We start from the raw sequence: 10,527 nt of genomic DNA on the forward strand, positions 1-10,527 counted from the left end.
TTAGTATCGGTACGAGCTGAACTCGAGCTCTGTGCGGTGGTCAGCAAACATTTTTCTTCTCTCCCACAACAAAAGACGAACAAAGAATTCAACATTCAGTTGTGCTATTTCTTTTTATGATCGTGTCACTCAGGTAAGGGCTCACAAATGTTGTTTAGGGTGGAAAGACCTTTTGACACAAATCAATGATTACCCTGAAATCTGTTTAGGAAGAGTATATTTTCAGTTTTGAAAAATAAATGAAGAGGAAAAGATCTGTGGAAGAGGAAGACCAAGAAGACTGTAGATTAAGGAAAAGATGGAAGGCTGAATATGATGAACCTTCTGATGATGAAGACGAGAAGGAGGAGGAGGAGGATCATAAAACCTGGAAGACAGAAGGAAAACGTAAGTCCTTAGTCACCCAGCACTGAATATCTTTTTAGATTTTTGAATATGTTTCTCTAATTTTATGGCATGAAAATACATTCATATTATTTTATTATAGGGAAATTATTATTATTGTTGTTGTTGTTGTAATTTAGAGTTTTTGCCTGTAATCTGTGGAACCACAGAGGGCATCCTTGATTGTGAGAAGCTGGAACAAAGTAAGCAAATACAATCATCTGAGAAGCATAAGCACATTTCATGGAAACCGTTAAACAAGAAAACACTTTATACTCGTTGAAACTGTGCCCACAAATAAAAATCATGTATATAAAAAAATGGAACTTGACTTCAATGATCTGTAGTCATCAGTTTCTCTCCAGCTGAATGAATGCATGATAGATTATGCATTGGTGATTCTGAATTGCCTTCCCCCAATCTCATGAAAGCTGGGAAACATTATTGCTCTCCATCAATCATTTGGGAAAAGTAAATACAAACCTACATTAAAAAAAAAATCTCTAAACCTTGGATTGGATTGCAGATCAGGTGCGAATGTTTTGAACATCTTTAAGAATTAAGAAAAAAATAAAGAGAAAGCATGTTTCTTTTGTGGTTCAAATATACAATTTTAAACAATGTGCACTGTTTTAAAGAGGATCAAATGTTAACTTGTCAAAAGTTAAGTGTTCTTTTCTACTGTCATTTCAATTTTCCTGTGTGTTTGGATGATCAATTTAGGTGAGGCGTGTATTAAGTATGAAGGCAAATGGTATAAGCCCCCTAGATTTGAGATACTTGCAGAGAAAGGATCGTGTAAAAAATGGAAAGCAACTATTTTCTATGATGATCAACCTCTGGAGTATTGGATTAAGGTACTTTTTTTCTTTGCATTTCTATTAATCAAAGAAAATCAGATTTCACTAAATAAACTGTCAAACTAACTTTTCACAGAAAGGTTACCTAAAAACCGAGGGATACAGAAAAGGAAGATCCAAAACTAGAAAGGTAACTGAGCATGAGAGTACTGTAATTCTGATTTTCAAAAATGAATTAAAACAACACTGAGAATGATAATTAAAGGTCATTTTTCTGGAACCTTGAATCAAAAGGAAATACAATCATCCAGCTCTGAAGAAACTGAAGATGATAATGCTGAAGGTAAAGACCAGCTTTCAAACAGTGAGGAAATGCTCGTGGAAACAGAGCAGAGAGAGTAGAAGCTGAAAATGTTGGCAGTGAAGAAGATGAAGAGAAACAGGCAGAGGGAGAAATAGAAGATGAGACTGTGTCTGCTGTTGCCCCTAAACATACTGACAAGAGTGTTATTTATTAAATTATGTTTTTTACTATTGGCATGTAACTATCCTAACAAAAAGTGTCTGTGTATGAAAATCACTCTTCTTTTTTCAGAGAGGACAACAAAACATACAATTTCAACAGCAACGAAACATCCATTCAGGGGGAAAGAACTAAGAATTATTCTCAAGAGATGTTTTGATGGAAGACAGGTAAATATATATATATCTTTATTTTATTGTATTTTATTTTAATACACTTTACTGTCTGGTATTTTTGGTCCTCATGTGAATGTTAATGACATAAGATTACCCTTATTTTTTAATCAGGCCATATCATCAGATCAGAATTTCAATGTAAAACGTAATACTACAAATCACTGGTTACTCTACTAGTAACTATTTTAATTCCATCAAAGTTTCATTTCCTTTTTGCCTATAATTTAAACTTGATAATCATAAAAAATAATGCATTAATTGCTGAAACTTGGAAATTTTATGTCAGTGTTAATGTGGATCATCACGATTAACGTGACAGAAAAGTATATCTATCTATCTATCTATATATATATATATATAAATGTAAATCTATAAGAAACAGTCTTATGCAGTTTTTTGGTTGTAGACCTGTGTAATTTAAAAATGAATATCTGTTGTTGTAAATGTAAATCTAATTTAAATGTTTAATTTTGCCTCAGGGAACAGGTGCTTGTCACTCCAAGTGGATTGCCCGTCCAGGAGAGTGCAGCAGCTCAGCAAAAGTTAACACACCCACTGCGGCAGCGACACTCATTGCTCCCTCACACATACATGACCTATCCATCAATGGGAGTAATGGGGAAGGCAGTGAAGACCAGTTACCACAAAGCAGTGAAAGAAAAGAACAGGAAGCTTCCACATCTTTGGAAATAGTGAATAAAACTGAATCCAGTGTCTTAAACTCTGGTATTAAGAGAGTTTAACATTAAATAAATATTTAATAGCCACTGTGCATTTTTTTTCATATATTTGATTAATTGACATGTTGACTTTTGCAAAGATGCAAAGATGGAGGACAGAGAAGACGGCCATTTAGCTAACTGTGGAAATGAGAAAGAACAAAACAGAGAAGATCCTCTTGACATGTCCAGATCTGAAGTTAATGGAAATACCAGAGATGTGGCAATACAAACTGTGCCGAAAGTGCTACTGAGTGAGTTCTTCAAAAACCAAAAGCAGTTGCATGTGTTTTGGCTTTCTTATTTTGTCAGTGTTTTTCTAGAAGAGATTTCTACTATCTCTTCTGAGAAAAAAGTCAGAATTCTGAGAAAAAAGTCAGAATTCTGAGATTAAAGTCAGAATTCCGACCTTTTTTCTCAGAATTCTGGAAAAGAAGAAAAAAAGACATGCCCACTTTTTTTTCCCTCTGGTGGTCCTAATCCTCTTCCGTACATTCATGGCCATAATCAGTGCATGACCACAACTGGAAGTGACTTTGAACATGGCATGGCTGTTGGTGCCAGTTACACCGGTCTGAATATTTCAGAATCTGCTTCTCGGGTTTTTCCAAACAATCATCTGTAGAGTTTATAGGGAATGGTCCTGAAAAGAGAAAATATCAAGTAAGCAGCAGTTCTCTGGTGTAAAAATGGCCAGATTGCTTTGTGCTGATAGAAAGACAACAGTAACTTCAATCATGACTAATTGCAATCAGGATATGCACAAGAGCATCTCTGAACACCAAACAGTGAAACAGATGAACTGCAATAGCAGAAGACCACACAGTTTGAGTATTGCTAACTTGAAAACTATTTTAAGAAATTATTTGATTCTACTAATAGTAATTACAAATAATTATAAAGTGTACATACATAAATCTAATGCATTGTTATCCCTATCAAGAAGCAAAAATACAGCCTGCAGAAGAAACTGGGGGAGATATTGTTGAAGATAAGGACCAGTTTCTAAGCAGAGGGCAGCTGGCAGTGAAAACAGAGCAGAGAGCTGAAGAGAAGGTCGGGTCTGGACATGAAAACGAGGTTGTAAACTCAGAAGATGCTGGGAATGAAGAAGAGGAAGATGAAATGGAAATGAGAGGAATGGAATCTGAAGCTGTACCTGCTGTTGCCTCTAACCACACTGACAAGTGTGTTATTAAAGGTGATATTTCCCACAATTCTCCAAATGGAAAATAGTAAATACTTTCTTTGTGTTTGTATTAATTTCACTTTTTGGTAACATTTTGTCTTTTGTAAAGAAGGCTCAGAAGACAGAGGAGATGCACAGTCAGCAAACTGTGGGAATGAGAAAGAAGCAAAAGGAGACGATCCTCCTAACATGCCAAAATCTGAAGTCACTGTAAAAACCAGAGATGTGGAAAGAAACACACCAATCAAACAGCAGAATGTGGAGGAAAAAACAGAAGAGGAAATGAGTGAGTTGTTCAAAAACTGAAATAACTAGCATGATTTTTTTCAGCTTTTTTTAAGAGAAAAAAAATTCATGTATTTATTTTATTTTTTATTATTATTTTTAATCTTTTCTGGTCCCCCCCCCCCCCCCCCCCCCCCCCCCCCAATGTTTTCTAAATGTACAGGTCCTTCCTGTGAACCTCTGGCTGCGTCAGATGAGTGTGAACATAAAGATGTCCACTGCTCTGGCCACAATCTAGCTGAATTACACTCCACGAGGCCTGAGAGGAGGTAAGATGTAGCTGTCCTATCATTTAGGTAAAGATTTTTAATTTATTCACAGTCTTAAAAGTTTTTTTTTTAACTGCATGTATTTCTGCAAAAACAGTTCTACTTGAAATAAGCCCAATATTCCCAATATTCCTCTTAAAAGTTTAATTTTTTCCACAGTTCATCTCAAGCAACTCAAACCTCTGTCGGCATTAATTTCTCTCACATGTCAGAGGCTCTGTCGCCTGGGCCCTCAGTCAGCTCTGGTTTGAATACAACGGATCTTGATCAACTGAAGAGGGAAAAACTAAAAATGCAACTAAAGGTCTTAAAATTACAAGAAGAGTGTTACACTTTGATAATAAAAAAACTTAAAAAATGAAGATTAATGCTTCTGTAAAGCTGAATTTGAAAAATTGTTGCAGTATGCCCACAAATGACATGCGTTATTTGGAGGTTTCGTTGGTTAATTGTTACTTTTGAGAAAAGCAAAAGTGTTCTTTGTCTTTGCTATACTCAGTTTTCCTTTCACACTGCTGATCACCGTGTTTTACTTTGTTTTAATAATTCCACATACAGCTGATATTTTCTTCTTGAAATTCTGAATAAACAACATTGATGCTTTTTATCTGTAAATTGTGCAGATGTTATCAAACTGTGTTTTCTTTGGACATTGCCCAACCTGTAATAATTATTGTAGGGAACAGCATTGTAATTAGAAGAATACATTCCTTCCTTTGAAGTGGCCTTGAGCAAAAGTTCTCCAGGTTTTCTTAAAGTCAGCCATCATTGGCTGCTTTGTCACTCATTTTCAGTCCAGATTTTTGTACGATGATTTGTAACTTTTGAAGACTCACTCATGTTTCAATCCACACATAAATACAAAGCAATCTGACACACATACATCTAAACCTCAATAAATACTGATTATTTACACACAATTTATTAGGTTCAGCTTCACGACTACGCGTGCAAATGTCTAAAACTACATGTACCATCGCTCTCTCGCTCACTCACAAAGCCTAAAATCCATGTGGACAAATCACCTGATACGCACAGATCACGTCCCGTGTGGGGCTTTGAGACAAATTTAATGCTGAAATGATGTCATAATTAGTAACACAGCAAAATGCCGTGTTTGTTTCTGTTGAGTTTTGAACAAGAAAATCATATTTATACAAATTTTCAAAAGACCCAAAAACATGTTTATTACATCTTTTGTTTGTGTTCAGGTGTCAAACAAAAAAAAATAGAATGGAAGCTCTTTTTGTACATTTATATTTACAGTTCATTCATTTATTAATAACACGGACACTATTCTGTCATATTTTCTTCCTCCTCTTCCTCTTCTTCGTCATCATCGTCATCAAAATATTTATCCTCTGCATCTCTGTTGACAATGTCCAAGTTGTCATAGTCTGGATTCTCATCCACCTCCCTGTAACACAAACACATAAACACCTTAAGTCACTTTCAAAGCCCACAGTGTAGGATTTTTCTAATTTTCCACTGAACTTCAGAGTTTGTAACTTTTCCCCTCCTCTGGAGTCTCTTTACTAACTTGTGTTAACGTGTAACTTCACAACAGCTTGTACAGCACAGTCTCAATACGAAACAGAAAACAGTTGTGAAAAAGTTCAGTTGTTAGTAATGTATTTTCAGCATGGAGCATACTTTGAGCATGTGTCACGCAACATGCCCAGACAAAGTGGCAAACATGTCACTATGGTAACCATAAAGCTACAGATTCAAAAGAATTAGTAAGCGTTGAATTTTAGGCCGAACCGTGATCGTTTTCTAAACTAAAACCTGCAGCTTTTAATTCCTAACACCAACCAAGTTGTTTTTAGTGCCTGCACATAACCATGTAATGCATTTGGTATTGATAAAATGATTTTACATGTGGAAAATACTGTGGAAAGAAAAATCTGTGTATATATGTCCGGACAGATGAAAAATTGTGATCCAGGACACAAATGAATAAAATACAGGTTGTCTGTACCTCATGAACTGCCTTTAAACTGCGCTGAGCTGTAGCAAAAATAACTTTGGCAGATTACTGAGTTCTGTTATTCTGTGAACTGATAAATCAATGAGGAATGATCATCTCAAAGCTTTAATAACAAAACTAGTTATTTTTTTTCAGCAACATTCTCAAAAAGCCTGCTTACTAATTTGAAAATCTTACATTACAAACACCTACAAACATACACTAAGGCTACGTTCACACTGCAGGCGAAACCGCATCAAATCCGATATTTTCAAATCCGATCTGGGTCACTTTCGTATGTGGTACTGAATCCGATACATATCCGATGTTTTAGAAAGCGACTGCTGTTTGAATGGTCAAGTCGCATTAAATCCGTCTTTTACGTCACTGACACGAGACAGACGCTAATTATCAGCGCCGGAGAAGCGCCAGAGAAGACATCGTGAACGCTTCCTGGCCATCCAGTGTAGATGTTAGTGAAACTGTTGGGAAGACAACGTGAACATTTTATTTGTACTGTATAATCTGCAGATTCTGACAGAAATATGCAACTATCCTTTGAAGCACCGCTCCTCTAAAACAGCAATAAGGATAATTATTAGGTTATTTACATTATTATGTAAATAACAAAATAACTTAAAGCAAAAATTGGGAAACGTAAAGTCCGAAGTCTTTATATTAAGGGCCATCAGTCAAACAATATTGTTTGCTCTGGGTCTAAACAGAGCGCGTTGTGTGTGACGTCTTCTTTTGCGCATGTGGGCCGCTTTGAGCGTTCACACTAGAGCACGTTTGCTGTCGCATTTTATTTGTAGTGTGAACAAGCAGACAAAAAAATTGGATTTGATCAAAAAATCGTAATTGAGCATTAAGACCTGCAGTGTGAACGTAGCCTAATAGTCTGAGGAACTCAATCTGTCAAAGGCAGCTTTAGGTTGGCTACAACGCGATGAAGAAGCCTTTAAACTGCTTTTGTGTGCTGTGTGACTGACCTATAGTTGAAATCCTTGTCTTTGCCATCCAGAAAACGCTGGTGCATCTGACTGATGAACTCCTCTCTGAGAAGAGTCTTCTCCTCCGGCGTCGGCTCCCATTCCCTCTGCTGGTCTCTGTCATCTACAGCATGAAACACAGAGCAGAATAAGAAAAGATGGAGGGAAAAGAAGAAGAAAAGAAAAAAAGCCTAAATTTTCTTCTTTTCTTAACTTCAGTGTGAAGTTTTTTCTTCAACCCGAACTCTGACTGACCGTAGTCGTCGTCCTCCTCTTCTTCCTCCAGTGCGCCGTCTTCCTTCTCCTGCTCCTCCTGCAGACGATTTTGGATGAGTCGTTCCTGGTAGGAGTTGAGGAGCAGATTGGCGAGTCCTCCTGTACCTTGCCCCGCCTCCCCGGGTCCTCCCTGTGCACCATCCAGCATGGCCTCCTGGGAGCGCTGTAGCACCTGCAGCATTCATGAAGGTAATTAGAAATATACTCTGAAATATACAAAAACACAATCACATATAAAACGCAAGATAAAGAGAACTCACCTCTTCATCTGTCAGGTACTGGCCGATATACTGTTCGTACAGCAGCGGCTCCCTCATTCGCATCTGTTCTTCACTGAAGTACTGGCCATCTAGAAGAGGAGGCATGGCACAAAAAGAAACACAAAACAAAACCAGGCCGATGGCGAGTTAGAGAGAGAAACAGAAGTTGGTGGGTTGGCTGCAAGTATCTCAGTTGACATTATCAAAGACTAAAGCTATCTGCACAAATGCTGCATGGGTCCACTGTATCATTAACTGCTGCTGCCCCTACCCTTCTGCAGAGCCCTGAGCGCAGCATAGCGCTGATTCCTGACTCTGGTCCTGTCGGTGTGTCCTGCAGCCCGTCTCTGTATCACCTTGCTGTAGTGCTGTGCTCGTGGGTCTGAGCTGACATGTGCAAATGCTGACAGATGCTGAGGCTTCAGGCAAGCCTAGAAATTGTAAGATGAAAAACAAAATATAATAATGGAATTCTTCACTTCTTTACCAACACTACAATATTTAGTTAACAATGTATTTTGAAACTGGATTTTTTGGAGACCTGTAATGTAAATGTTCCTGTCTGTAAAGAACTTTTGGGTCAGCTTCTGTTATTTAATGTGTTATAGGTAGACATAACAGTCAACACACAGTCACAGTGCATGTTTGAAGTACATCTTTTCATTTCTAAACAATAATAACAGTTTATTCAACACAATTCAGTGCTCTGCAAACTAAACTCAGAGGACAGAAGTATCAGTCGTATCGCACTAGTACCAACCCATACCAATGCCAGCGCTGGTATCAAAATGATATTTAGATCGATAGGCCCACCTCTACAGTTGGGCTCAGAGGAAGATTTAGTACTTAAAAAAATATATAGCTCAACAGATATCAGCCAATGCTGTACTCTGCAAAATATACAAAGAATTTGTTCCCACTGAAAGTGAAAACAAGACACACTTCTTTCACTCCTTAAGGCAAAAACAAAGCTAAGTACAGCTAGGCTAAGGAGGAGGAGATGCTAACAGCTGATTATGTGTGACCCAAATGTCAACAAACGACTCCACTGTGTCATTTGAGCACTCGCTGGTTGCACTTCATATGACAGGAAGACTAAAAGGGATGTGGGAATTACTGACACTAGCACTAACTAGGCTACTTTTGTGCTTAAATTTGATTCATGCTCTGTCACTACTATTGTACTACAATGCTGGCACCTTGTTCCAACAGAGTAACACATTAAGTGATAAAGAGTGCCATCAATGGCAGCACGTCACTGGGAAAGAAGTTTGCCTTCATTTACTTATGAATGTCGTTGCCTCTAAGCATCTATATTGGGCGATGTTGCCCTTCACTAACACACACACACGTTGAACTGTGGGCACATACATTGTACCTCTCCAGGAACACCAGCGGCCTGCTGCGGTACTGATGCAGCAGCTCCTCTCTGCGCTCCTGCACGGTCAGCTCAGCCTCTCCGATCTGCTGGCTCTTCACCAGAACGCCGCTCACAGCTATGGCCTCCATCATGGCATTCACACAGCTGGACTCACTCAGGTTTATATTCTGTATGATGAGCAGAAAGAGTAAATCAGCGAGGCGTCATAATGGCAGACAGCACCTGACACTGTGGTTGAAAAGAAAAAACAAACAAACACTGTTGTCGCTGATTGCTTCACCTGGATGTCCTGCACCACCCGCTGGGTGTCTTCAGAGCTGCTGGAGTCACATCTCTGTCTCCGTGGCAGTATTATCTCTTCTATTTTCCTCTCGTCTTCAGTCTCACACAAGCTTGGCTGTGTTTGAACAGGAGGGTCGATCTCTCCCCACATCATTAACCGCGGTGTCACTTAGCCACCGTCTTCCCAGCAGCTAACGATGGTTCGCTAAGAAAAGCTCAGCCTACTGCCAACTTCCCCTGTTTGTTTCTTTTAAACGACCAATTAGTTTTTACAATTTAATGTAAAACCTCTTGGATGAGAAAATCTCTTTCATGGAAACCTCGCGTGTTATTTTACCTTTCACTTATTTTGTATAACGTTTCATCGCCATAACGGTCCGTCACTTTTGTGTGTCCCCTTTTCTCCGTGCAACCGAAAGAATTGTTCCTTCCCTACAGCCTTTTCTTTGATATGTATATGTCGCCACCTTGTGACAGACTTATTACGTATAATTTTTTCCAAGATAGAGAAATATTTTAGAAATAAATATTAAACATAAATTGCACATGGGTCACCTCAGCTTTCTTTTTTTATTCTTTTATCAATTATTGCTTATCATACTGTGGTGTTTAATCACTGTATAGTCTATTATTTTAAATCTATGAAAACTATGATCTCAAATAATATGTTAGGTGATATGACCAGCATTTTTCCAAATATTATCAAGGTCAGGTTGAAATGTTTTCACCTTGAGGCTCTGTCCATGGCTTCGTCTTGGTTGAAGTGCTCTTCAGCAAGACAATGAACCATAAACTGCTTCTGTGTGCACATAAAGGACTGTTCAGCTTTAGAGAGATAAGTGATAGGTCACAGCTGTCTCTGTCTGAGAGCCACTCTGGAGAGTAAGAGCCTCTTCTTACTCTCCAGACTTTCAGGTGTGAAGCATAAAAATCAAAGGAGGGAGAAAAAGAAGAGGATGTACAGCAGGATTTGGCATTAAAGGCCAGTCTTTGAAAACAAACAAACAAAAAAAAAAGCTGCT

General features: G+C 38.2%; 2 protein-coding genes across 3 annotated transcripts; one reads left to right on the top strand and one right to left on the bottom strand.

Moving 5' to 3' along the window:
• The first annotated feature begins 239 nt into the window (after positions 1-239).
• Positions 240-7,745, top strand: LOC118454736 (uncharacterized). Of its 2 annotated transcripts, none has more exons than XM_087839660.1 (12): positions 240-387; positions 525-587; positions 1,108-1,241; positions 1,321-1,374; positions 1,479-1,527; positions 1,780-1,877; positions 2,363-2,609; positions 2,704-2,856; positions 3,546-3,803; positions 3,901-4,077; positions 4,240-4,345; positions 7,339-7,745. In XM_087839660.1, exons 1-12 carry the CDS (start codon positions 240-242, stop codon positions 7,355-7,357), a joined length of 1,506 nt encoding a protein of 501 aa, XP_087695786.1. In that variant the 3' UTR covers positions 7,358-7,745. The 2 variants fall into 2 exon arrangements, with proteins under 2 accessions (XP_087695786.1, XP_087695785.1); XM_087839659.1 differs by lacking the exon at positions 7,339-7,745 and adding an exon at positions 4,505-4,706.
• On the bottom strand, positions 5,284-9,902 carry ccdc97 (coiled-coil domain containing 97). The gene is made up of 7 exons (XM_006798014.3): positions 9,504-9,902; positions 9,214-9,390; positions 8,114-8,273; positions 7,843-7,931; positions 7,562-7,754; positions 7,307-7,430; positions 5,284-5,762 (listed from the first exon to the last, which is right to left on the bottom strand). The coding sequence occupies exons 1-7, from the start codon at positions 9,657-9,659 to the stop codon at positions 5,639-5,641; spliced, it is 1,023 nt and encodes a 340-aa protein (XP_006798077.2). The 5' UTR covers positions 9,660-9,902; the 3' UTR covers positions 5,284-5,638.
• Positions 9,903-10,527: the final 625 nt, after the last annotated feature.

The sequence above is a fragment of the Neolamprologus brichardi genome, chromosome 4 (genome assembly GCF_056152115.1).
Source record: "Neolamprologus brichardi isolate AB-2024 chromosome 4, ASM5615211v1, whole genome shotgun sequence".
NCBI classification, from domain to species: domain Eukaryota; kingdom Metazoa; phylum Chordata; class Actinopteri; order Cichliformes; family Cichlidae; genus Neolamprologus; species Neolamprologus brichardi.

Coding starts and splice junctions, on each gene's coding strand:
- LOC118454736 (XM_087839659.1), top strand. CDS start 240: ATGAAGAGGAAAAGATCTGTGGAAGAGGAAGACCAAGAAGACTGTAGA. Junction 3,804..3,900: donor TGACAAGTGTGTTATTAAAG/GTGATATTTCCC, acceptor TCTTTTGTAAAG/AAGGCTCAGAAGACAGAGGA. Junction 4,078..4,239: donor AAAAACAGAAGAGGAAATGA/GTGAGTTGTTCA, acceptor CTAAATGTACAG/GTCCTTCCTGTGAACCTCTG.
- ccdc97 (XM_006798014.3), bottom strand. CDS start 9,659: ATGATGTGGGGAGAGATCGACCCTCCTGTTCAAACACAGCCAAGCTTG. Junction 7,932..8,113: donor GCTCAGGGCTCTGCAGAAGG/GTAGGGGCAGCA, acceptor CTCCTCTTCTAG/ATGGCCAGTACTTCAGTGAA. Junction 7,755..7,842: donor AGTACCTGACAGATGAAGAG/GTGAGTTCTCTT, acceptor TGAATGCTGCAG/GTGCTACAGCGCTCCCAGGA.